The following is a 27,953-nucleotide window of genomic DNA, read 5'->3' on the forward strand; positions in this document are numbered from 1 at the left end:
CCATCTTTGTATATACAGTATATAAATGACCCTCTTCGACCTCGGTATTGACATTGGCCTCGGTGGTTTGTGTTGTTATCAGGAAGCTGAATGCTTATCAGGAAGCAGAATGCTTATCAGGAAGCAGAATGCTTATCAGGAAGCTGAATACTTATCAGGTAAAGCAAAGTTACTCAGCGATATCTGCTATTGTTTGGCTTTTCTTTTAGTCGATGATAAAGCGCCCGTGGCTGTAGGCGAGCTCTGCGCCGATGATTGACAGGAGTGTATATTAGATTTAGCAGAGGGAAATGTGTTTATTTTATTCTTTGGTGCTGAAATTTGCAATATCCGAAAAACAAGTAGAGGAACGGATGCTGCTCATATAGGAAGGGGTGACGGGTTATTATCAGATAAACAAAGAGGGATGAGCAACAACCTAAAATTCCTACTTTAAAGGGAATTTTTTTTTTTTTTTTTAAATCAACTGGTGCCAGAAAGTTAATAAAAATTTGTTAATTACTTCTATTGAAAATCTTAATCCTTCCAGTACTTATCAGCTGCTGTATGAATTTCCTTTCTGCCTGACCACAGTGCTCTCTGCTGACACCTCTGTCCATTTTTGGAACTGTCCAGAGTAGGAGAAAATCCCCATAGAAAAACCTCTCCTTCTCTGGACAGTTGGACAGAGGTGTCAGCAGAGAGCGCTGTGGTCAGGCAGAAAGGAAATTCGAAAAGAAAAGAACTTCCTGTGGAGCATACAGCAGTTGATAAGTACTGGAAGGATTAAGATTTTTAATAGAAGTAATTTACAAATCTGTTTAACTTTCTGGCACCAGTTGATAAAAAAATAAATAAAAAATGTTTTCCACTGGACTACCCCTTTAGGGTGCGTTCCGACCTGGCGTATTTGCGGCAGCAGCGGGAAATACGCTGCGTATTCCTCGCTCACCATACACACAGGGCTTTCTGGCGGCAGTCCTATGTGTGCAGTGAGTTTTGGAGGTGCAACCGCGCATCACAGTCACGCCGGTACATGGCCCCGCCTCTAAAACTCACAACACGCATAGGGCTGCCGCCGAGAAGGCCTGTGTGTATAGTGAACGAGGAATACGCAGCATATTTCCTGCTGCTGCCTCAAATTTTGCGCAGCGTGAAATACGCTGCGTATACGCCAGGTGGGAATGAACCTTTTAATGTGAAAATCATTGACCTACAAGACACCCCCTTCACTTCTAAAGTGACCCATGGCCACTATCGGACACAGGACCGCCATCTGTGGGGTACAGCCCATACACTTGTATGGGGCACAGAGCTTCAGGGGGGCCCGGCCGTCCCTAACCTTTTTTTTTTTTTTTTGCCTGCCTGTCAAGTTGTTAGTCGGTGAGTGGGCCCGCCGCCACACACCGATTACTTACAGTTTGTGCTGGCTGCCTCCGCTGCCGCAGTCATTGCTGCTTCCATGATGCAGCAGGGATGCTCCAGGGCCAGCTGTCCCTTTTAAATGCGGAGTGGCCGGTGGGAGGTACTACTTTCTCGCGCATGGCCACTGCGCATTGATACAGCCGCCGCAAGTAGCGCTCTGGCGGAACAGAGAGTCTCTCTGCTGCCTTATGCTGACTGAAGAAGTCAAGTGCACTGCACCTCGGCTGGCTGGCTAGCGCTTAGGTGAGTGAGTGGTGGGAAATAAGTCTGCAGAGTTATAAATGTGAGAACAAATATATATAATGTAATGTGAGGTGAATGTGATTTGGGCTGGGGGGGGCCTGGAGGCTGAGGAGAACACTATTTAGCGCCGGTGGCAGGCAGTTGAGCTGGCCAGGGGGCCTGCTGCCTGAGAAAAGATATGAGAGGCATAATCATAATAAACTATATGGGGGCAACAATCAGCAGCAAAAAGGGGTTTACAACAAGTTTAGTGGCAAGCTGTGCCCATATAGTTGTTGTAGGCCTCTCTTTGCTAATAGTTTCCCCCCCATATAGTTGTAGGAAAAGGGGGCTGATGTGAACTTTTAATATGGAAGGGATTAATGGGTGTTTTTAAACTTTTATAAAACTTTTTTTAAATACACTTTTTTTTTAGGAGGAATCATTTTAGATTCCTCATACCGATCAATGCAGTTCTATTGAACTCCATTGATCTGCTCAAGGCAGGCTCAAACAAATGCAGATCTATGGGGGCAGGCATGAATGCAGAGGTAAGTCCTCCGGCTACCTCCACAGGGGATCGCCCCCCCACAAACCTGCCGTGGTGGGGGGTGATCCACCCCGCTAGACCAACAGGGATGGTTAAAAGATCCCTTTAGACACCGCTGTCAACTTTGACAGTGGTGATCTAAAGGGTTAATAGCCGGCCGCGGTGAACCCTGCATGCCAGGCTAATAGCGGCGGCCCCTGGATACTGAAATTAGCGGGGGGCCCCCAAGTATGGAGCGGGCACGAGTCAGGAGCACGCTCCATACACCCTGTGAGGTGCAGACTTGCGTCCCATGCAAGTCTGCATCCGCTCCTGCACCTCACACCCGCATTATTAAAAAAATTAATAAAAGGAAGTCGGCCCGGCCCTGCTTACCCAATACAGGGCTAAATGTATGAAAAATTCACCTGCCTGGAACTACATGTCCCGGGCGTCGGGTGATAGGGTTTCCATATCCCTGTGGTCAGAACATACAGACCCTGACCGATCTAAACTTTCTGACACGTCTCTCACAGGTGAATAGTTTTGTAAAATGATGATGGACACATTAAGGGGTTGTCCGGCCGAGAAAACATGTATACCCCAGTCCGAGCAATGGGACCCCCTGCAATCTCTAGAATGGGGCCCCGGCTCTCTGTGCATCCTGGAGCTGCAAACGCCACATCATCCATTAATTTCTATGGAAGTGTCGGAGATGCCAAAGGGCAGCAGGTGCTGGGAACAAGAAAAAATTGTGTATAAAAGTTTCCTCCTTATTTAAATCATTGTTAACGCTGCAGGATACAATAAGGAATACCCAGAGCAGATCCTCACACGCCTCCCGCCCCAGTATTGAGTTACATCGCCTCTCGGCACAATAGCCATGATGTCATGTAATTGTAGATCTTCCACACAAATAGCAAGGTATCAGCGCTATGCGCTCACCTAGACATTTACTGTAAAAGGAAGATGCAATTTTGGAAAAATGCAGCAAAAATATGGCCAAAACACAGTGAAAATACGTCATCAAAGCAACGTTACTACTGCCTAAACAGCTCAGTTGTGAATGTACATCAAATCACATTCGTCTTGTGGCAATATTTCTCTAGAAAACACATTTTGAATAAGAAAATGCATAAAAATTATACATGGTAAAAATGTAGGCAGCATTAGGAAATCATTATTGTTCTGAAATAGAAATCAATATGGCTGAAAACCCAAGTCATATGATTAGGTTGGCTTCATTAGGTGAATTACAGTGATGAGATTCCACCCCCTCTCTCTGCAATGCCAGAGGGATCACGAGAAATGTAGGCAGCATTTAAAAATAATTTCTGTTTTGAAATAGAAATCAATATGGCTGAAAACCAATGCCACATCAGCTAAAATAGGTAAGCAAAAGGCACCCAAGAACCTCTGCACTATTCTCTAATAATAACCTGTGCTGCACTATATAAGCAAAAATAAATTCTGGAGCTTCTTTAAAGGTGTACTCCACTCCTCAACGCTCGAAACATTTAGTTCCAAACGCTGCCGTCACACCCACTCCCATAGACTTGCATTGAGGGGGCAGGGCGTGATGTCACGAGGGGGCATGGTGACCCCTGACGTCCGCACCCAGTGTTCGGAACTAAATCTTCCGAACGCTGGGTAGTGGAGTACCCCTTTAATTCTCCTGAATGTGATCAGTGAGTCGAAGTCCTTGTATACATATGATTAGGGTGGAGTTTATTGTGATTCCCGATTCCCGACGTTGTCTTCCAGGATGCCTGGGTTTACAGGTCACCGTCCAGGACTCGGAGCGGGTTACAATGTTATTCTCCACCATCATCCTCAGGTGTGACTACAGCACCTCCGCGCAGATCCAGGACGTAGCAGTCACCTGGCGCTACAAGTCTTTCTGTAGAGATCCCATCTTCGACTACTACTCCGCAGGTAAGTCCCTTAAAAAAAAAACATGATGGGCAACTTATAAAATTCTGGGGATTTTCCATTAATAAAGGTCTTGTTTAAAATGCTGGAACCTTCTGAACATTTTTTTTCTATTTCCTCAGCGTATCAGGCGGCTCAGAGTCTGCAGCAGGATCCGTCCAATGACTGTAATGACAACCAGAGGGAGGTCCGCATAGTCATCCAGAAACGGGGGCAGAACGAACCGGTACTGGGCACGGATTACAGGCAGAGGAAGATCACTATGCAGAACAGTAAGGACCGAACCAGTGCATCAGACTGTGTATGACACTATATAGGAGCAGTATTATAGTGGTTATATTCTTGTATATAGGAGCAGTATTATAGTAGTTATATTCTTGTATATAGGAGCAGTATTATAGTAGTTATATTCTTGTATATAGGAGCAGTATTATAGTAGTTATATTCTTGTATATAGGAGGCAGTATTATAGTGGTTATAGTCTTGTATATAGGAGCAGTATTATAGTGGTTATATTCTTATATATAGGAGGCAGTATTATAGTAGTTATATTCTTGTATATAGGAGCAGTATTATAGTAGTTATATTCTTATATAGGGGGCAGTATTATAGTAGTTATATTCTTGTATATAGGAGCAGTATTATAGTAGTTATATTCTTGTATATAGGAGCAGTATTATAGTAGTTATATTCTTGTATATAGGAGGCAGTATTATAGTAGTTATATTCTTGTATATAGGAGCAGTATTATAGTATTTATATTCTTGTATATAGGAGGCAGTGTTATAGTAGTTATATTCTTGTATATAGGAGCAGTATTATAGTAGTTATATTCTTGTATATAGGAGCAGTATTAGTAGTTATATTCTTGTATATAGGAGCAGTATTATAGTAGTTATGTTCTTGTATATAGGAGGCAGTGTTATAGTAGTTATATTCTTGTATATAGGAGCAGTATTATAGTAGTTATATTCTTGTATATAGGAGCAGTATTATAGTAGTTATATTCTTGTATATAGGAGCAGTATTATAGTAGGTATATTCTTGTATATAGGAGCAGTATTATAGTAGTTATATTCTTGTATATAGGAGCAGTATTATAGTAGTTATATTCTTGTATATAGGAGCAGTATTATAGTAGTTATATTCTTGTATATAGGAGCAGTATTATAGTAGGTATATTCTTGTATATAGGAGCAGTATTATAGTAGGTATATTCTTGTATATAGGAGCAGTATTATAGTAGGTATATTCTTGTATATAGGAGCAGTATTATAGTAGTTATATTCTTGTATATAGGAGCAGTATTATAGTAGTTATATTCTTGTACACAGGAGCAGTATTATAGTAGTTATATTCTTGTATATAGGAGGCAGTATTATAGTGGTTATAGTCTTGTATATAGGAGCAGTATTATAGTGGTTATATTCTTATATATAGGAGCAGTATTATAGTAGTTATAGTCTTGTATATAGGATCAGTATTATAGTAGTTATATTGTATATAGGAGCAGTATTATAGTAGTTATATTCTTATACATAGGAGGCAGTATTATAGTAGTTATATTCTTGTATATAGGAGCAGTATTATAGTAGTTATATTCTTATATAGGGGGCAGTATTATAGTAGTTATATTCTTGTATATAGGAGCAGTATTATAGTAGTTATATTCTTGTATATAGGAGCAGTATTATAGTAGTTATATTCTTGTATATAGGAGGCAGTATTATAGTAGTTATATTCTTGTATATAGGAGCAGTATTATAGTATTTATATTCTTGTATATAGGAGGCAGTGTTATAGTAGTTATATTCTTGTATATAGGAGCAGTATTATAGTAGTTATATTCTTGTATATAGGAGCAGTATTAGTAGTTATATTCTTGTATATAGGGGCAGTATTATAGTAGTTATATTCTTGTATATAGGAGCAGTATTATAGTAGTTATGTTCTTGTATATAGGAGGCAGTGTTATAGTAGTTATATTCTTGTATATAGGAGCAGTATTATAGTAGTTATATTCTTGTATATAGGAGCAGTATTAGTAGTTATATTCTTGTATATAGGGGCAGTATTATAGTAGTTATATTCTTGTATATAGGAGCAGTATTATAGTAGTTATGTTCTTGTATATAGGAGGCAGTATTATAGTAGTTATATTCTTGTATATAGGAGCAGTTTTATAGTAGTTATGTTCTTGTATATAGGAGGCAGTATTATAGTAGTTATATTCTTGTATACAGGAGCAGTATTATAGTAGTTATATTCTTGTATATAGGGGCAGTATTATAGTAGTTATATTCTTGTATATAGGAGGCAGTGTTATAGTAGTTATATTCTTGTACATAGGAGGCAGTATTATAGTAGTTATATTCTTGTACATAGGAGGCAGTATTATAGTAGTTATATTCTTGTATATAGGAGGCAGTATTATAGTAGTTATATTCTTGTATATAGGAGGCAGTATTATAGTAGTTATATTCTTGTATATAGGGAGCAGTATTATAGTAGTTATATTCTTGTATATAGGAGCAGTATTATAGTAGTTATATTCTTGTATATAGGAGCAGTATTATAGTAGTTATATTCTTGTATATAGGAGCAGTATTATAGTAGTTATATTCTTTTATATAGGAGCAGTATTATATGAGTTATATTCTTGTACATAGGGAGCAGTATTATAGTAGTTATATTCTTGTACATAGGGAGCAGTATTATATGAGTTATATTCTTGTACATAGGGAGCAGTATTATAGTAGTTATATTCTTGTATATAGGAGCAGTATTATAGTAGTTATATTCTTGTATATAAGAGGCAGTATTATAGTAGTTATATTCTTGTATATAGGAGGCAATTTTTATTGTGCAAACAAACAAAATTACAATTAACATAATTTCTTACAATGCAAAACAAAAATAACAAGCATTGTACACACAATGACTACTCAACTAGAGTATGTACAGAGTAATATTAAACTTAGAAAGTCCACATTTGCTGGAAAAGGAAAAACACAAAAAATGTAATAAAATAACATGACATCATCTGTGTTAAACCAAAGAGACATTCCTCCATAATTTCCCATTATTTTGGTTCCTCCGTATCTCTAATGACTTTACCCACTGGAGCTCGGACATGATCTGTCTTACTGCTGTGATGTGGTGGAATGGCTCATTGTGTATGGACACTCGGGTTCTCATGTGCCAATGGTAATATTTAATGATTGTTATAATTATGTACATTGTCTCTCTGTCTACAGTCCTGTTACTGGATGGTACAGCATATATGATGTCAGGATACGTCAGGTTCTGCAGTAATGGGATGTTCAGCTTACTGGACACTTCTTCCCATATCCTCCTCCCGGCCCTGCAGTCAGATATGAAATGCTCCATGGTCTCCTCCTGCTGACAACCCAGAGGACAGTTCCTATCTGAGACACTTAGATATTTCAGGTTACCCCTGACAAAGAGCCTCCCATGGAGCGACAGCCAAGCTATGTCAAAGAATTTTGCGGGGAGTCGTTTCCCATTGAGGAACTTAAGACTTTCCTGTAAAGTGCTGGTCACACAGTCCCTCAAGGCAAGTGGAGAGCAGAAGAAAGCCCTACAAACCCTTACGTATAGATCCTTCCTTGGCTTACTCTCTATATAGGACTTCTCAATGCGCCATCTCTTCAGACATCTGAGCCCGTATTCCAGGTACGGGGGGAGGTAGTCACGCGTCCATCTCCCCCTCTTGAGACTGCCGCCTCGCACCCAAGACTCTGCAAAAGGCAATATCCAGTCCCTGATACTATTCGCCCACAGAGAGCTGTTTGAGTCCATGCAACCAAAATTAACTTTTAGAAACATGGAGTCAAAGAACACCCTTGGATTCAGCATATCCAACCCACCCTCTCTCCTCTGTAGGTAGGTGACCCCTCTTTTTATCAGGTTCAACCTGTTCCCCCAGAACATTTGGAAGAACAGGCTAAAGAGCCGAGCAGAGAAAGATTCTGGCAAAGGAAAAACAACAGAGACATACAAAAAGACAGGGACCAGGTAAGTCTTCAACATTTTAACCCTTTCTCTATAGGTCAGCCTCCAGTTCTTCCATCGCTGAACCTTTGCATTTCCGGCTTCCAACTTCTCTTCCCAATTTAATTTGGCGTTATCGTCCCTCCCGAATTTGACCCCTAGGATTTTAATATAGGAGGAGGCTCTCACAAATTGGAGCAGATCAAAGTCTGGATCAGAATCAGATATCCAGAGAGCTTGACTCTTCTCAAGGTTGACCAGAGACCCTGAGGCCTCCGAGTAACTTCTGATGGCCGCAGACAACATCTCCACCTCACGAGGCTCAGATATCGCTATGGTCACATCATCCGCATAGGCAACAACACTCAGGGGCAGGCAGTGGGGGACCGGCACCCCCTGAAAACCACACTCCTGCAGTGACCTCAGAAACGGGTCTAAGGCAAACACATACAGCAGCGGACTCAGTGGGCAACCTTGTCTCACCCCCGCCTCAACCCTGAAGGTGTCACCCTGCCAACCATTGATCAGAGGAAAGCTCTCGGCCTCACAATACAAAGTCTTCAGCCAATCGATGAATTGTCCCGGAATACCGTACTTTGACAAAGTGGCCCATAGATACTCGTGATCTACTCTGTCAAAGGCTTTAGCCTGGTCAAGACTCGCAACATATCTCCCACACCTCAGGACTTTACATCTCTCAAACATCTCCCTTATGGAGATCACTGCCCCAGAGATGTTCCGCCCTTTTACTGTGCCATACTGACAGCCTGCCAACAGTGCCGGGGACAGACAAACTAACCTAGAAAACAGGATTTTTGCCAGAATCTTCCTGTCGACATTCAAGAGGGCAATCGGCCTCCAGTTCTTGATGTCACTCGGCTCTTTACCTTTAGACAGCAGAATCAGCGAGGACACTCTCATGGATGGAGGCATCAGGTGACTTTCTAGACAATTTGTGTAAACATCCACGAGGATTGGGGCCAAGAGGTCTCTGAATGTCTTATAGAATTCTGCTGTTATCCCATCTGGACCTGGTGCCTTCTTCAGATGTAACTTATCAATGGCCTCTTTGACCTCTGCCACCGTCAATTCTGCTGTCAAAGGAGAAAAGTCCAAATCATTAGTATCAGGGAGCGGAGTTGTCTCCAAGAATTGGGTCATCTTGTCTCTATCCAAAACCTTCCTCTGAAACAAGTCAGCATAGTACGATCTCACCACCCCCAGGATACCCTCCCGAGATTCCTGCAAAACACCCTGGGAGTCAGTGAGACCGGTGACAGATTTATTTGCCACCCGCTCCCGGCAATTCTCAAAGGGATCAGGAGACCCTAAGGACCCATAATCCCGTTCAAGAACCAGGGAGGTATACCTGCTGTACTGATACTGCCTTATCTCAGATTTCAGCCGGTCTATCCTTTGTTGGTCCCCACCCGCCGAATATAGTGACTCCAATTCTTTCCGCAGCTTGAGATACTGGCCATACTTACTCTTCCCCTTTATAACTGACAGTCTCTTTAAGAGGGTTCTGATCTCATCCTTGACATCCTCCCACCAGGCGGCCATATCATCATAGAAGTCCACTCTCTCTAGCTGACCCTGTATAAGAGAGTGAACCTGTCTCTGTACAGAAGGATCCTCTAATAAGCTGGAATTCAGTCTCCACAACCCTCTACCTGTCTCAGGACACCGTGTGACACCCAAACAGAAATATAAGGCCAGATGGTCAGAATAAGGGACGATCTTCTCATCTTTCTCACCAATCGTCTCTGTAGGACTAACCAGAGCCAAATCTATCCTACTGCTTCTTCCACCACAAAAATAGGTATACTTTGCCTTCCGACCACCCTGCACAAACACATCTGACAACCCGGCCTGTAGAATGATTTGGTTTAAGACCTTGGAGTCTCGGGTTAGAGGTCTATTAGAGGATCTGTCACTAGATGTTCTGGAGGCATTAAAATCTCCGGCCAAAATGACAGGGACAGACGTGAAGAGATATGGCTTCACTTCATTATAAAGGTTAACCCTTTCAGTCACTGTCTGTGAACCATAGATATTAATGAGTCGGAGCCTTCTACCCCGAATAGTAACTTCCAGCATTAGGCACCTTCCCATCAATACCTCTGTCAGCCTATGTACAGTTACATCATTGGTGGTAAACAGGATAGAGACCCCGGCACTTGGTTCCACAGCCAGTGACCAAAAGGATGGACCAGACCGCCATTCCCGCTCTGCCTCACGTAACAGTCCTTGAGTATTTAAACGTGTCTCCTGTAAGAAGAAGATGTCAGCATCAATAAACTTTAGATGGTCATATACGACGTGTCTGGTCCTCCTCACTCTGACACGGATGCACGGTTGCAGCGGATGTTCTGGCAGGTGGCGCTGACATGGCCGATCTCCCCACATAAATTACACTTCACTAGGGTGCACACACTTGCGATATGACCGGTCTTCCCACACTTGAAGCATTTTCTGGGCTGACCTGCATAGAAACAAACCCCTTTCTCCCGGCCAATGAAGAAAGAATTGGGCAGATGTTGGGTTATGTTGTTTATCTGCCGTATCTTCACCAGTACCTTCCACCCTCCCGTCCATATGCCGTCCTCATCCCTGGTCTTAGTCAGGTCTGACATTAGGTCACAGTGTCTCTTTAACCATACGACAATATCCTGGGGGGGGACAGACTCGTTCCAGAATATAATGGTGACATTCGCTGTGTCCGGTCTGGAGATGGGGACAAAGCTGAACTTATTCCAGCCATCAGCATCTCTCACCCGGGTGACATGGGCCCAGAAGCGGTCCAGGTCAGACATGAGTTTGAAGCTGACGTCATAGCCCTGCCTGTCAGGAAGGTTTATCACTGCCAGGATGTTAGATGGCAGGAAGCCCATTTGGTGGCACAGAAGTTCACGGACCACAAACCTCCTGTCAGGCAGCTCCTCCTTGGCCCCTCTATGTCTGAACCTGACCACGTTCCTCCTCTTGAAAGCCTGACCCGTGTAGTTTACATTAGACATGAATGGTGATCCACGACTCCAGGCATTACCAGAGGAGGCGCCACTACTTCTACCCTCCTGCTGTACTTGGGGGCGCTGTGGTGGCTGCTGACCAGCCGTACTAGGGGGGTCTGACACTTGTGTGACTAAAGGGGGGAAGTGTTGTGCATCAGACTGTACAGCCCCCTCCCCACCATCAACCTCTATACTCTGGGGGTCACAAGCCTCTGAAGGCTGAACTAATGGTGGACCTGACCCCAGAGATGACCCCAGATCCCACACAGACTGTGAAGCGCCCCCCTCTGCAGACACATTATCAGATAAATCACATACAGTCATATCAGTGCAGTCACTGGCAGTATGATCCTGCACTACAGAGCCCAGCAAGCCCTGCAGAGCCATGTCCTGTGAACTCTCTGCTGCACTGCTGCCTTCAGGTAAGAGTCCACAGTCCTGCTGCTCTCTACTGCCCCCAGGGGCTTGTGGTGACTGCACTACTGTTACAGAGTTACCTTCAGGTATGTGTCCATTGTCCTGCTTCACCGTGCTGACTGCTGGGACTTGTGGTACCTCTGGAGGAGTCTCTGCAGGTCTCTGATGTTGCTGGACGCTTGCTTCTGCTTGTCTGTACAAATCCCCTTTTTCAAAAGGGAAGCTGGCTGGTCTGAGGAGTGGTCTTGCACAGGACTGCTGGATGTCCTCTTGTCTTGTACAGGACTGCTGGGTGTCCCCTGGTGAGGCTGTAGACTTGGGTTCAGCAGTAGATGTAGATGACTTTGGCGCTGGTCTTTCCTTATATCCCTCAAATCTTTGCTGATTCCTGAAGGTCTCAGCGACTGGTCCCATCTGGTCCAATACGTCCTCCATGTCCTGCACAGTGTCAGCGAGCTGCACAGCGAGGGAGCTCAGCTTCTTATCATGTACAGCTTGGTTATTGGGGTTTGCTGCCTTTAGCTTGTATATACAGTCTATTTGTTTCTGCAGCTGTAACTTTGTCTTTTTTAAAGTCTCAAGTCTCTTTACCAGAGCTGGGATCTGCTCGGCCAGACATAGTTCAGGCGCCCGTTGAGTATTGGGGGGCCGCACTGGTGGGGTACTCACAGGACTCTGCTTCTGAGGTGGGATCTGTCTCGGTGTTGCTGTGGTCACTGCTGCAGTGTCACAATCTCCAGACTGGGGACTAGGCCCCTGGTTCTTCCCAGTGACCGCACTTGTGGCCCCCTGAAGCCTTCCTGCTGTACTCCCTCTGGTCTCATCTGGCGTGCTTGTAACTTTTGCGCTGCTCCCGCTCCCGTATCGTGTGCGGTCAGAACGTATCAGGACAGGCTGCTGCAGATTCTCCTGCATGGTCTGCTTCTCCAGGGATGTTCTCCTCTGTCTGACTGCAGGAGGGGTGGATTGTACCTGCAGCCATTACCTTACTTGATTCCTTCTTTAGTTCCACAGCTTTCTTCTCATCTGTGCTTCTTACTGCACCAGAACTGACAACATTCTGAACATTTCTCACATCCAGAGAAACTTTAGGATTTTCATCCATGGTTTGAGGTGTCTGGGGATTAATTCCCAGAATAGGCCGAGAAGCCTGGGCCTTGCTTGGGGAGCTTCCCCACCCAGGGTGGCCCCTCCCTGGGCTTTCTCCAGACATCAGGAGAGCAACACACACACAACCTCTCAGCTAGGAGGCAGTATTATAGTAGTTATATTCTTGTATATAGGAGGCAGTATTATAGTAGTTATATTCTTGTATATAGGAGCAGTATTATAGTAGTTATATTCTTGTATATAGGAGGCAGTATTATAGTAGTTATAGTCTTGTATATAGGAGGCAGTATTATAGTAGTTATATTGTTGCACATAGGAGGCAGTATTATAGTAGTTATATTGTTGTACATAGGAGGCAGTATTATACTATATCATGAGTGACTGAAATCCTTCAGTGTCCGCAAGTTCCCCCTGCTCAAGGCAGCTCATGTACAGGCCTGACTGAAGTTTGTCAATGAACATCTCAATGATTTCACTGACAACCTATGGATCTTGAGCAGTGGAGAATAATAGACTGGTCAGATAGATCCAGTACTTTGAGAAGAAACATCATCTGGTTAGATGGATTCAGATCTCTGTGGAGATCACATGACCCGGTCACATGCATGTTTGGAGAACCTCTTGGCTGGGGTGCTATCTCCTAAGGTAGCTACCCCTTGCCACATCGTCTCTCCTAAAAGGTCACCAAACAGACTGCACATAATTAATTTCAGAATTTATAACCGAGAACCTGAAACATTACTAATGTGTAAGTCAAATATTAATTGTGCAGATTGTTATATTGTGACATTGGGAATGGAGTTTGGTTGAGTTAGTGATACTGCCATCAAGTGGACAAAGGGAGAATTGCAGCATGTAATTTTATTCTTAAAACCGGGTTCCTAAGTAACACTCGGATGTTATTACCTACAGTAGTGGTCTCCAAACTGTGTACCTCCCGATGTTGCTGCTGTAGGCTGTCCGGGCATGCTGGGAGTTGTATTTTTGCAACATCTGTAGGTCCACAGTTTGGAGACCTAGCACCTACAGAATGTGATATAGATGCCAGTAATTAGGGTCCTAATCTGCAGTATTATACCCCAGAGCTGTACTCACTATTCTGCTGGTGGGGTCACTGTGTACATACATTACAATACTTATACTGTACTGATCCTGAGTTATATCCTGTATTATACCCCAGAGCTGTACTCACTATTCTGCTGGTGGGGTCACTGTGTACATACATTACATTACTTATCCTGTACTGATCCTGAGTTATATCATGTATTATACTCCAGAGCTGTACTCACTATTCTGCTGGTGGGGTCACTGTGTACATACATTACAATACTTATACTGTACTGATCCTGAGTTATATCCTGTATTATACCCCAGAGCTGTACTCACTATTCTGCTGGTGGGGTCACTGTGTACATACATTACATTACTTATCCTGTACTGATCCTGAGTTATATCCTGTATTATACTCCAGAGCTGTACTCACTATTCTGCTGGTGAGGTCACTGTATACATACATTACATTACTTATCCTGTACTGATCCTGAGTTATATCCTGTATTATACTCCAGAGCTGTACTCACTATTCTGCTGGTGAGGTCACTGTGTACATACATTACATTGCTTATCCTGTACTGATCCTGAGTTATATCCTGTATTATACTCCAGAGCTGTACTCACTATTCTGCTGGTGAGGTCACTATGTACATACATTACATTACTTATCCTGTACTGATCCTGAGTTATATCCTGTATTATACTCCAGAGCTGTACTCACTATTCTGCTGGTGAGGTCACTGTGTACATACATTAAATTGCTTATCCTGTACTGATCCTGAGTTATATCCTGTATAATACTCCAGAGCTGTACTCACTATTCTGCTGGTGAGGTCACTGTGTACATATATTACTTATCCTGTTCTGATCCTGAGTTATATCCTGTATTATACCCCAGATCTGTACTCACTATTCTGCTGGTGAGGTCACTGTGTACATACATTACATTACTTATCCTGTACTGATCCTGAGTTATATCCTGTATTATACTTCAGAGCTGTACTCACTATTCTGCTGGTGAGGTCACTGTGTACATACATTACATTACTTATCCTGTACTGATCCTGAGTTATATCCTGTATTATACTCCAGAGCTGTACTCACTATTCTGCTGGTGAGGTCACTGTGTACATACATTACATTACTTATCCTGTACTGACCCTGAGTTATATCCTGTATTATACTCCAGAGCTGTACTTACTATTCTGCTGGTGAGGTCACTGTGTACATACATTACATTACTTATCCTGTACTGATCCTGAGTTATATCCTGTATTATGCTCCAGAGCTGTACTCAATATTCTGCTGGTGAGATCACTGTGTACATACATTACATTACTTATCCTGTACTGATCCTGAGTCCTGTATTATACTCCAGAGATGTACTCACTATTCTGCTGGTGAGGTCACTGTGTACATACATTACATTACTTATCCTGTACTGATCCTGAGTTATATCCTGTATTATACTCCAGAGCTGCACTCACTATTCAATGCTGGGGTCACTGTGTACATACATTACATTACTTATCCTGTACTGATCCTGAGTTATAGCCTGTATTATACTCCAGAGCTGTACTCACTATTCTGCTGGTGAGGTCACTGTGTACATACATTACTTATCCTGTACTGATCCTGAGTTATATCCTGTATTATACCCCAGAGCTGTACTCACTATTCTGCTGGTGAGGTCACTGTGTACATACATTACATTACTTATCATGTACTGATCCTGAGTTATATCCTGTATTATACTCCAGAGCTGTACTCACTATTCTGCTGGTGAGATCACTGTGTACATACATTACATTACTTATCCTGTACTGATCCTGAGTTATATCCTGTATTATACTCCAGAGCTGTACTCACTATTCTGCTGGTGAAGTCACTGTGTACATACATTACATTACTTATCCTGTACTGATCCTGAGTTATATCCTGTATTATACTCCAGAGCTGCACTCACTATTCTGCTGCTGGGGTCACCGTGTACATACATTACATTACATTACTTATCCTGTACTGATCCTGAGTTATATCCTGTATTATACTCCAGAGCTGCACTCACTATTCTGCTGCTGGGGTCACCGTGTACATACATTACATTACATTACTTATCCTGTACTGATCCTGAGTTATATCTTGTATTATACTCCAGAGCTGTACTCACTATTCTGCTGGTGAGGTCACTGTGTACATACATTACATTACTTATCCTGTACTGATCCTGAGTTATATCTTGTATTATACTCCAGAGCTGTACTCACTATTCTGCTGGTGAGGTCACTGTGTACATACGTTACATTACTTATCCTTTACTGATCCTGTTATATCCTGTATTATACTCCAGAGCTGCACTCACTATTCTGCTGGTGAGGTCACTGTGTACATACATTACTTATCCTGTACTGATCCTGAGTTATATCCTGTATTATACTCCAGAGCTGTACTCACTATTCTGCTGGTGAGATCACTGTGTACATACATTACATTACTTATTCTGTACTGATCCTGAGTTATATCCTGTATTATACTCCAGAGCTGTACTCACTATTCTGCTGGTGAGATCACTGTGTACATACATTACATTACTTATCCTGTACTGACCCTGAGTTATATCCTGTATTATACTCCAGAGCTGTACTCACTATTCTGCTGGTGAGGTCACTGTGTACATACATTACATTACTTATCCTGTACTGATCCTGAGTTATATCCTATAATATACTCCAGAGCTGTACTCACTATTCTGCTGGTGAGGTCACTGTGTATATACATTACATTACTTATCCTGTACTGATCCTGAGTTATATCCTGTATTATACCCCAGAGCTGCACTCACTATTCTGCTGGTTGTAATGTGACCCCCCGGTTCTCTCTTCTCTCCAGAAGCCGACCTGGTGATCAGTGAAGTCATGTGGTGGGATCATGGCGTCTATTTTTGCTCTGTGGAGGCTCAAGGAGACACCGCCGGGGACTCTGATAAGGAAGTGAAGATGATCGTCCTGCGTAAGTTAAACCTTTGCTCTATATCGGTGATACTTTTGAATTATTTTATGCAGTTTTATATTTCTATTATTTTACTAACTTTTTTACTTTTTTTTAGCTTTTATAAATGGGGTTCCTGAATGTGTATTAGCAACGTGAACCCAGTGACCAGCAGAATTCTGAACGCTGCTCTGAAGTCTAAAATCTATTATACATAGAAAAGAAATGCAGTGTATGCGCTGTCACTTTCTAAATGTCTCTACAACATGTCAAGTTTTTTTATAGTGTCGACCAGTCGGGGTCTGAGATTTCAGACCCCCGACCGATCGCTAGAATGAGCCGGGAAAGAGGTGAGCGCATTAAAGGGGTACTCCGTAAAGAGGGGAAAAAAACGTTTTCAAATCAACTGGTGCCAGAAAGTTATACAGATTTGTAAATGACTTCTATATAAAAATCTTAACCCTTCCAGTACTTATCAGCTGCTGTATGCTCCAGAGGAAGTTGTGTAGTTCTTTTCTGTCCGACCACAGTGCTCTCTGCTGACACCTCTGTCCATGTCGGGAACTGTCCAGAGAATAAGCAAATCCTCATAGCAAACCTCTCCTGCTCTGGACAGTTCCTGACACGGTCCGAGGTGACGGCAAAGAGCACTGTGGTCAGAACTACACAACTTCCTGTGGAGCATACAGCAGCTGATAAGTACTGGAAGGATTAAGATTTTTATATAAAATTTATTTACAAATCTGTATAACTTTCCAGCACCAGTTAATTTGAAAAATAATACATTTTTTCCTACGGAGTACCCCTTTAAGCACAATCTCTCCCAGCTTTGTGCCACGTGACCAAGACATGCTTACAGTGTAAGTCTATGGGATTCTCATGGTCTCTGGGACAGTATTTGGTGTGCCTCCAGCTGTTGCAAAACTACAACTCCCAGCATGCCCGGACAGCCTTCGGCTGTCCGGGCATGCTGGGAGTTGTAGTTTTGCAGCAGCAGAGGCATACTGGTTGGAAAGCACTAGTCAAGATCAGGTCACATGTGCATTCAGTCCCACTCTGGATGTGGCCCCCTCCAGCTGACAACACCGCGAGGGCCAAGGGCCGCGAGATGAACAAGTCCTTAAGGGTCGTAAAACGAACCTTTTCAATCTGATTGTTACTAGTTGACAGCGAGTTAATAAGAAAGGATGTCAGTTTTATTTTACTGCGGGAGCCAAGATAAGCAGCCTTCATACTGACCATAGCAAAGAAAGGAGTGTATAAAAATACCATACACTTAGGAGTCAGGATGGTGAGACCACTGTGCGTGTTTCCTTCTGTATTCCTTATATATGTGCATGTAGAGTGGTTAGAGGAGAAGCCACAATGACACTTGACAAGCAGAGGACCTGAGTAAGTTGTCATTACTTAAAGAGTACCTGTTATTTGTTACACAGTACCTAATCCTGATCATGTAAATATATTTTTTATGTATCTAGCGCCTATATTTCTCTCACAAATACCTTCTTTCTGTTGCTCACTTGGTTTGTCATTCTGTGCTTTGAAGGGGGCGTGTCCTCACTCTGCATAACTCCTCTTCCTCCCTGAGTCTTCTTTGCTGGGTCTCTTCATCCAATCACTGCAGGCTGCTCTGTAACCCCCTCCTCTCTGTTTTCATGCTGCAGTCTGACAGGACAGGAGTGAGCACAGAGGAGCGCTAATCCCGCCCTCTCTTCCTGGACTGCGTCCCGACCTGTGCTTCAGCTGGGACAAAGATGATGCTGCAGCTGGACAGGATTATGTCCTGCATTGTATGGGGACCCCTAGTGTTATTTTATTTTATTTTTTTTATTTAATACATTTTCTTATGAAGTATAATAGAAAGGTTAAAGGGGTATTCTAGGAAAAAAGTTTTTTTTTTTTTTTTTTTTTTTATCAACTTACTTCAGAAAGTTAAACAGATTTGTAAATTACTTCTATTAAAAAAATCTTAATCCTTTCAATAAATATCAGCTGCTGAAGTTGAGTTGTTTTCTGTCTGGCAACAGTGCTCTCTGCTGACATCTCTGCTTGTCTCAGGAACTGCACAGAGTAGAAGAGGTTTTCTATGGGAATTTGCTTCTAAACTGGGTGGTTCCCGAGACAGGTGTCATCATAGAGAACGTAGACAGAAAAGAACAACTCAACTTCAGAATCTCATAAGTACTGAAAGGATTAAGATGTTTTAATAGAAGTAATTTGCAAATCTGTTTAACTTTCTGGAGCCAGGTGATATATAAAAAAAAGTTTTTTCCTCGATAACCCTTTTAATGTTTTGCCGAGATGTACGACATATAAAAAGTTTTTGAATCTGACAGCGCCCATTTAGGGTAGGGTCACACGTGCCGTATTTTGCTGCGTATCTGCTGCTGCGTATTTTGCTACCCATTGACTTAAATGGGTAGGAAAATATGCAGCAGCAAATTACACAGCCTAATAGAGCACATGTGACCCTACCCTAAAGTATATGCTCTGTACCGATGTGTTCACCTCAGGATTTACATCTTTCTCTGCAGATTGGCTCACCGTGCTCCTGATCGTTCTGGGGGGGTTGTTACTTCTCCTCTTCTTTGCTATATGCTGCTGCCAGTGTTGTCCTCAGTGTTGCTGCTGCTATGTGCGCTGCCCGTGTTGTCCGAGAACGTGCTGCTGTCCAGAAGAAGGTACTGTATTATGACGCTGCCACTCTTCTCTACAGGAGTATATAATCACTTTACAGATAATATGAAATAGGAATCTCCTATAGTTTTGTGCATGTAGCTTAATGCAGAATTACTGTAAATGTCTTCATAGTTACAGCCGCAGTAGTCCGGTCCTGCAGTCATGTTTTATTCCTCTGCCTCTTGCTGACCCCCTCCTGTATCTGTCATAAGAGCAGGTCAGTGTTCTCCCCACATAGATTACATCGAGGGAGATTTTTGAGCTGCTTTTATGTTGAAAAACACATGATGGAATATTGAGAGAAGGGACAAGGAGGAACAGCAGATTTGAAAGCAACACCCACTGAGTCCTAACATTCAGCCCCAGAGAAACCTACTGTGCACTAAACCTGCAGCTGCACCAGCAGGGAACACTCACTAAGCTTCTGATCCGGCAGCTTCCCAAGCATGAAATACTGAGCTCTCAACCTGCAGCTTTACTAGCAGGGAACACACACTGATCTGTAGGAGGGAGTTCTGGTCGGTAGGAGTGAGTTCTGGTCGGTAGGAGTGAGTTCTGGTCTGTAGGAGTGAGTTCTGGTCTGTAGGAGTGAGTTCTGGTCTGTAGGAGTGAGTTCTGGTCTGTAGGAGTGAGTTCTGGTCTGTAGGAGTGAGTTCTGGTCTGTAGGAGTGAGTTCTGGTCTGTAGGAGTGAGTTCTGGTCTGTAGGAGTTCTGATCTGTAGGAGTTCTGGTCTGTAGGAGTGAGTTCTGGTCGGTAGGAGTGAGTTCTGGTCTGTAGGAGTTCTGATCTGTATGCTCTTCTAGCAGGGAACACACACTGATCTGTATGAGTTCTGATCTGTATGAGTTCTGATCTGTATGCTCTTCTAGCAGGAAATGTCTACTGAGCTCTCATCCTGCAGCTCTAATGGCAGGAAACACTTCACTTACAAAGCTCTGATTCTGATCCTCCATAAGCAGGAAACACAAACTGAGCTCTGAACCTGGACCCTTAGGGACCACCCACTGAGCTCTGATTCTGCAGCTCCTCAAGCAGGGAACACTCACTGAGCTCTGATTCTGCAGCTCCACAAGCAGGGACCACTCACTGAGCTCGGATTCTGCAGCTCCACTAGCAGGGAACACCCACTGAGCTCTGATTCTGCAGCTCCACAAGCAGGGAACTCACACTGATCTGTATGAGTTCTGATCTGTATGAGTTCTGATCTGTATGAGTTCTGGTCTGTATGAGTTCTGGTCTGTATGAGTTCTGGTCTGTATGAGTTCTGGTCTGTATGAGTTCTGGTCTGTATGAGTTCTGGTCTGTAGAAGTGAGTTCTGATCTGTGTGAGTTCTGGTCTGTAGGAGTGAGTTCTGATCTGTATGCTCTTCTAGCAGGAAATGTCTACTGAGCTCTCATCCTGCAGCTCTAATAGCAGGAAACACTTCACTTACAAAGCTCTGATTCTGATCCTCCAGAAGCAGGAAACACAAACTGAGCTCTGAACCTGGACCCTTAGGGACCACCCACTGAGCTCTGATTCTGCAGCTCCACTAGCAGGGAACACCCACTCAGAAGTGCAATTGAATGAAGTCCAGCTCGTTCCACCGATACACCCTCAGCGCGGATCCGCACCCAGCCTGGTGCACACAAATCCAATCAAGAGGAACAATCCAGCGTGGGTGAGTAGAAAATACAGACTTTATTAACTCACGGCAAAAACGGTACAAGCAACCAGCAGATCAGGCGCATGCGCCCTTCGTCACTGACGAAGGGCGCATGCGCCTGAAACGCGTCTGATCTGCTGGTTGCTTGTATAGTTTTTGCCATGAGTTAATACAGTCTGGATTTTCTACTCACCCACGCTGGATTGTTTCTCTTGATTGATCACCCACTGAGCTCTGATTCTGCAGCTCCACAAGCAGGGACCACCCACTGAGCTCTGATTCTGCAGCTCCACAAGCAGGGACCACCCACTGAGCTCTGATTCTGCAGCTCCACAAGCAGGGACCACCCACTGAGCTCTGATTCTGCAGCTCCATAAGCAGGGACCAACCACTGAGCTCTGATTCTGCAGCTCGACAAGCAGGGACCACTCACTGAGCTCTGATTCTGCAGCTCCACAAGCAGGGACCATCCACTGAGCTCTGATTCTGCAGCTCCACAAGCAGGGGACACCCACTGAGCTCTGATTCTTCAGGGAATACCCACTGAGCTCTGATTCTGCAGCTCAACAAGCAGGGTCCACCTGCTGAGCTCCGATTCTGCAGCTCCACAAGCAGGGAACACCAATGAGCTCTGATTATGCAATTCCGCAAGGTACACCTGCTGAACATTAACCTGTAGCTTCTCAGACAGCGAATACCCACTGATCTCCTCATTCAGTACTGGGTAGATCCACTGCTCAGAGTCCCCTCTTCTTCAGCCCTTTCATTGATTTTAGTTGAGCCACATGAGCAAAAAGATGTGACTGTCCAGAATCCCCTAAATACAGTATAAAGCCAGAGGACCCCTTAAAAAATGTTCTACACTTGCCTTTCAGCGCTATGATGCTGTTCTGATGTCATCACTGTGTCCTGTTCTGATGTCATCACTGTGTCCTGTTCTTATGTCATCACTGTGTCCTCTTGTGATGTCATCACTGTGTTCTCTCTCTCCTAGTCCTTGCTCGCCGCCGATATATGAGGCAAATTCAGTCCCAGGCCCCGTGGAGGATGGAGAAAGCTTTCTATGCTGGAGCTGACCGCAACTCTCAGCATTCATCTTATCAGCTCAACCCTTTACTCCAGAGAGGTGAGTGCAGACTTGAGTATTTAAAGGAACACTCCAATCACATCCTATACACTGTGTTTTGCCGAGTGCAAGGCTCTGAATCACTTTGGGATGTGGAAAACACCAGGGAGTGAATCCCTCTGTCGTGCATCACCCCCTCTGGCTCAGCATTAGGCATAACACAACCTTCTAGTTCCTAAAGTGAACCGGTCATTAGCAAAAACTTTTTATTTAATATAGATAACATTTTATGTATGTTTGTAATATACATTGGTTTAAAAATGTGTATATTTTTTATCCATGCAGCTGTGTGTCTCAGTAAGGAGACCAAATACAGGAAGATTGGGTGGACAGGCAGGGCTCTGCAGTGAGGACAAGCAGGGCTCTGTACACTGAGGACAAGCAGGGTTCTGTACACTGAGGACAAGCAGGGTTCTGTACACTGAGGACAAGCAGGTTTCTGTACACTGAGGACAAGCAGGGTTCTGTACACTGAGGAAAAGCAGGGTTCTGTATAATAAGGACAAGCAGGTCTCTGTGTAATGAGGACAAGCAAGGCTCTGTGTAATAAGGACAAGCAGGGCTCTGTATAATAAGGACAAGCAGGGCTCTGTATAATAAGGACAAGCAGGGCTCTGTATAATAAGGACAAGCAGGGCTCTGTATAATAAGGACAAGCAGGGCTCTGTATAATAAGGACAAGCAGGGCTCTGTACACTGAGGACAAGCAGGGCTCTGTACACTGAGGACAAGCAGGGCTCTGTACACTGAGGACAAGCAGGGCTCTGTACACTGAGGACAAGCAGGGCTCTGTACACTGAGGACAAGCAGGGCTCTGTACACTGAGGACAAGCAGGGCTCTGTACACTGAGGACAAGCAGGGCTCTGTACACTGAGGACAAGCAGGGCTCTGTACACTGAGGACAAGCAGGGCTCTGTACACTGAGGACAAGCAGGGCTCTGTATAATGAGGACAAGCAGGGCTCTGTATAATGAGGACAAGCAGGGCTCTGTGCAGTGAGGCTCTATGAAATGCTCTTGGCTCACACAGCAGGATGATTGACAAGCCAGTAACCTGCACAGAGCCCTGCTTGTCCTTCCCACATTTCCTGTATTTGGACTCCTCACAGACACACAGGCAATAGCTGCAGAGACAAAATATACACATACATATAATGGTATCTACATTATATAAAAAGGTTTTTCTTATGACATGTACACTTTAAAGAACTCATCCTACTGCCACAGCTGCAGTTTGTTACAGTGTATCATTATAGTGTCTTGTAGCAAGCCCCGTAGCTGTGTCAGTAGGACAGCACACCCATTTTTACATATAATTAATTCTTGGCTTTTGTTTTATAGACTTCTCCCAGCAGAACAGCCTCCCCATGGTCAGGCAGCCCAGCTTTCCTTCCTCCAACAACCAAGTGCTGGATTTTCTGGAGAGCGAATAAAAAACTTAAACCCGGCCCAACCACTAGTGGTGGGAGGCCATTACGGCGGACCCAGACCTCAGCCCAGCATGTTGTCCTCCCTCAGCGAGATGGGGGTCGGGGTACGAGAAGTAGATCGCAGAGTCATTCAGCTCCCTCCCCTCGTAGAGCACGTCGTCAACTCCCACAGAAGCAGCAACTCCTCCCAACATCGGAAGACACCATTCATGGGATCAGCTAGAAAGTGACCGAGAGAGGAGGAGGACCCGGTCGCCGGAAGAGCTTACTCGGCCGACAACGACTTGCGAGACAGACAGAGAAGTGACCGCTCACATGGCTACAGAAGAGATCCCCAAAGTGATGGACGTCCGAGAAGAGACGTTTCCCCGCCTCGTAGACGCGACCGAAACGGCCCTAGTGATGACTACAGCCATGATGACCGCCGCGGCCGGCCCAACTATAGCTCTGACCGCCAAAGGTCTCTGAGAGATCCAGGAGGAGAGGAAGCCCTGAACGGCACTCCCGGCAAAGGAGGAGGAGCTATTCTCCACCAAGCGAACGCAACTCGTGGAGCTCTGACGATGAGAGTCACTACAGAGACAGAAGAGAGAGGACGTCCGAAGTCATACGAGTGGCCCGAGGACAGACCGCCCAGCTACAAATCACTGGACAATCGCCGTAGGCAAGGGCAAGAACCAGCGAAATGCCACGGCCAGACAATCGGTAAGAGTCACCCAGGGCCCATATGGACCCCCACCCATAGGACCTTGTTGAGATATCCTATTGATATTCCTAAAACATTGCCTTAAAGGGATCCTTTCCTTACATTACGGACAGCAGCAGGATAGGAGCGTGTTGATCTTGTGGGGGGAAAGGGATCTGTCTAATCAGAAGATGGCATTAGTGAGGGCAGGGTAGCAGTATGTAGCGAGGAGGGCATAGGTGGACACTTTAGAGGTCACAGACCTGTAAAAAGGGCCAGATCCCCAGCAGCACAGAGTATTTTAGGAGATGAGTGGTCTTATTCTAGTGAGGACAAGGGGCAGATTTATGCTGTAAAAAGGATGGGGGGGGGGGGAATAAATGGAAGCTCGTAGCCCCAGAGTAGTATTTCCCAACCAAGTTGCTGCCAGCTGTTGCAAAACTACAACTCCCAGCATGCCCGGACAGCCTTTGGCTGTCCGGGCATGCTGGGAGTTGTAGTTTTGCAATAGCTGGAGGCACCCTGGTTGGGAAACACTGCTTTAGGGGTACGTTCACACCGGCAGAATTTCCGCAGCGGATTTTGCTACGATCGACTTCAATGGGTCGGCAGAAAATCCGCAACAGAGGTAGATTTGCAGATTTTCCTTCGGACCCATTGAAGTCAATAGTAGCAAAATCTGCTGCGGATTTTCCGCAGCAAATACGGTGTTGACATGCTGCCCGTGTGAACGTACCCTTAGAGTAACACAATGGAAAGTACTCAACAGCCTTTATTTCAGGAAAGGCTTATAAGGTGGCGTGAAGTGGAGGTCACAGACTGAAAAATACATTGTGGGCGGAGCCAGAATCCCAGCACCACCATTAAAACGATATCGTAAGACTGCACTATGTACGCAGCTTAGTGCATGTCCTTGTTCTTTCTTATTTTCTGTTCATTAGACTTGTTATTGCCTCAGCTAGAGATGAGCGAACTTACAGTAAATTCGATTCGTCACGAACTTCTCGGCTCGGCAGTTGATGACTTTCCCTGCATAAATTAGTTCAGCTTTCAGGTGCTCCAGTGGGCTGGAAAAGGGGGGTACAGTCCTAGGAGACTGTTTCCTAGGACTGTATCCACCTTTTCCAGCCCACCGGAGCACCGGAAAGCTGAACTAATTTATGCAGGAAAAGTCATCAACTGCCGAGCCGAGAAGTTCGTGACGAATCGAATTTACTGTAAGTTCGCTCGTCTCTAGCTTCAGCTGGAAATGAAAGCCTTCTCTTATCATTGCTCTACTAAAAAAAAAAAAATGTGATATATTACAACGTTTCATATAGTTACATACTAGGGCTGCAATCAACTTTATCGATAAAGGGAATCGTCGATAACGATTTCCTGTAGTAAGGGGATGTGGCCTCGATTGTTAGGGGGTGGGGCCTAGAAACATGAAAAATGTAACTATAGTTACCACTCTCCCTGCTCCCACATGTTCCCCTCCGCCTCCCCTTCCTCTCTGGCGTAAAACGGGAGGGAGAGGATAGGAGGGAGATGCAGCTGCAGCTTGTTTTAAGTAAACCAGCACAAGCAGCAGCAGGGTAGTAGTATCTGATTGGTTCAAAGCACACAGCACAGCTCTGACATCACACCCGAAGGAGCCCGCCCACTCAGCAACCAAGAAGAGAAGAAAAGTCCTGCAGGTTACACCCAACATTTTTGACTCCGCCGTATCTAATACATAGACACAGTTGCCTTTAGGAGGAATGGGATCTGATTTGTGTAATCATCAATGCAGTTTCAGTAAAATTATATATTTTTTTTTAAATATCAAATGTAAAAAAAAAAATAAAAAAAATATTTATTTGAACTTTTATCAGTGTTTTAGTATCTTGACTTTTTTTAATTTTATTTTAGGAACGGGGCAGTTCCAGGAGCGGGAGGAGCATGATCATCTAAAAGACGAGGTTCAGCAGGCACCGCGGTGGAATTAACACCGTAATCTTCATTTCAAACACGTTCATGGGAGACGACGTGTGTTCTGGATACCCCATGTGGAAGAGCCGTTCCTTCTCGATGGCGCCCCCTTAAGGATCATATGTGAATGCCACCTGCCTGGCAGTGATCAGGACGGTCTACTTAGGGTTCCCTCTAGCAATGTTCACCATTGATTGAGATGCCACTGGAAGGGGCACCATATATATTCTATACGGTTCCATGGTGTCCATTTAGAGGATGCATAGACAATACGTGTTCTGCGCTTGGTCCCCGGTTTGTAATTTAAAGGGAACCTGACACATAGTAATAGTAATTTTACACTCTGCCTTGTGGTACCCCCATTCCATAAGCGCCATTAAAACATACGGACATCGTGGGGGGGAGGGGGGGGGATCGCTCTTATAAGCCATTGCTGTCCAATGAATGGCTGCCGCGTGATACGTTTTTTCTGAGGATGTGTGTGGTCGTCCAAAGCTTCAACAAGTTAGGGCCCATTCACACTATGTTTTTTTTTTCTAGCGGAACTCTGTTTCGGAGTTTCGCTGTGGAAAATACAATGCAGCAGCCCCTCATTGCTTTTGATGGGATTCTGCTGTACCATTCACACTAGGGAAATTCCGGACATGTTTAGCTTTTCGGTGGAATGCGCTCGGAAATGCATTGCTGTCTATGGAGAAGGCTCATTTTCGAGTGGTCCTAGTGCCAGCTTGTTCAGTCAAAGTAATCGGCTGTGGATTTTCAGCTGCAGAAAATCACCGCAACTCAAAACCAACCGCAGTGGGGAAACTCGCAGTTAATCTGCCCATGGGAATGTACCCTGTAATGTCCTGCAGCATGTCCGTATATTATGTTTAAAAACTTTGCTTTTAAGTGACTTCTTATGTTATAGTAAAGAAAAAATCAAGAAAAAAAGTAAAGTCGGCACTGCTACCGCACATACAAATGCTGAGTGTGAACTACAACCTACACCTGATATTCTCATAGAACCAAAATGTGGTGCTCTATCTTTTCGTGGTGCTCTATCTTGAAACAAAAGCCTTAAATCCATATGTGCGGAAAGGTGAGATGGCCCTCGCGTTATAAAGCAGTTACTCCATTTTATTTATATGTTTGGTCCAGGATACAGATAAAGGGCAACGGCCCGTTTCACGCTGAGATGCGCTTCCTCATGACCAGAGGTCATGAGGAAGCACATCACAGAGTGAAACGGCCTGTACATATGTCTTTTATTATAGTGCTGTCATATTTTAGAGCTGCATTTAGAATTCTGATAGTTATCATCGCTGAGTGGTGGAAATGCTATACAGCAGAGATGTAATGTCCTGCAGCCTGCCTGTGAATGCAGCTCTGGATGTGAGTGGAGTATATAATATAGTCTCAGCTAGGAGTATATAGGACCATTAAAATGGCCGAACAAGAACAGATCTGGGTCTGCTCCTTATCATCTTTGTCATGTACTTAGCGCTCCAGGTCTCGTGTGTTTTAGGGAGGGGGGGGGGGGTGTTATTTTTTTTTATTTCATATTTTTATGACCTTATGTTGATGTTTAATATAGATAATGACCAGGTTTTTGCCTTTACTGACCAACGTCTTAGTAATACCGCGGCCTCTGTACAGATGTAGTGTAAATAAAAGTCTTTATACTGTATGTGCTGCACCAATACTTGGTTATTCATTAAGTCTCTTGTTTTTTTTCCTTAATCCTTTTTCTGTCTCGGTCTTTTAGATG

At 44.1% G+C, this 27,953-nt stretch overlaps 1 protein-coding gene across 1 annotated transcript; it reads left to right on the forward strand.

The window, feature by feature from the left end:
- ILDR1 (immunoglobulin like domain containing receptor 1) lies at window positions 1-27,887 on the forward strand. The gene is given in 14 exon segments (XM_056559814.1): window positions 1-158; window positions 3,920-4,090; window positions 4,210-4,359; window positions 16,585-16,704; window positions 19,218-19,364; window positions 22,004-22,135; window positions 23,477-23,563; window positions 23,566-23,762; window positions 23,764-23,820; window positions 23,823-24,027; window positions 24,030-24,160; window positions 24,162-24,218; window positions 24,220-24,270; window positions 26,144-27,887. Coding segments are annotated over 14 exon segments (1,680 nt in total). The 5' UTR covers window positions 1-25; the 3' UTR covers window positions 26,186-27,887.
- Window positions 27,888-27,953: the final 66 nt, after the last annotated feature.

This window comes from Hyla sarda, chromosome 2 (genome assembly GCF_029499605.1).
Source record: "Hyla sarda isolate aHylSar1 chromosome 2, aHylSar1.hap1, whole genome shotgun sequence".
NCBI lineage: Eukaryota > Metazoa > Chordata > Amphibia > Anura > Hylidae > Hyla > Hyla sarda.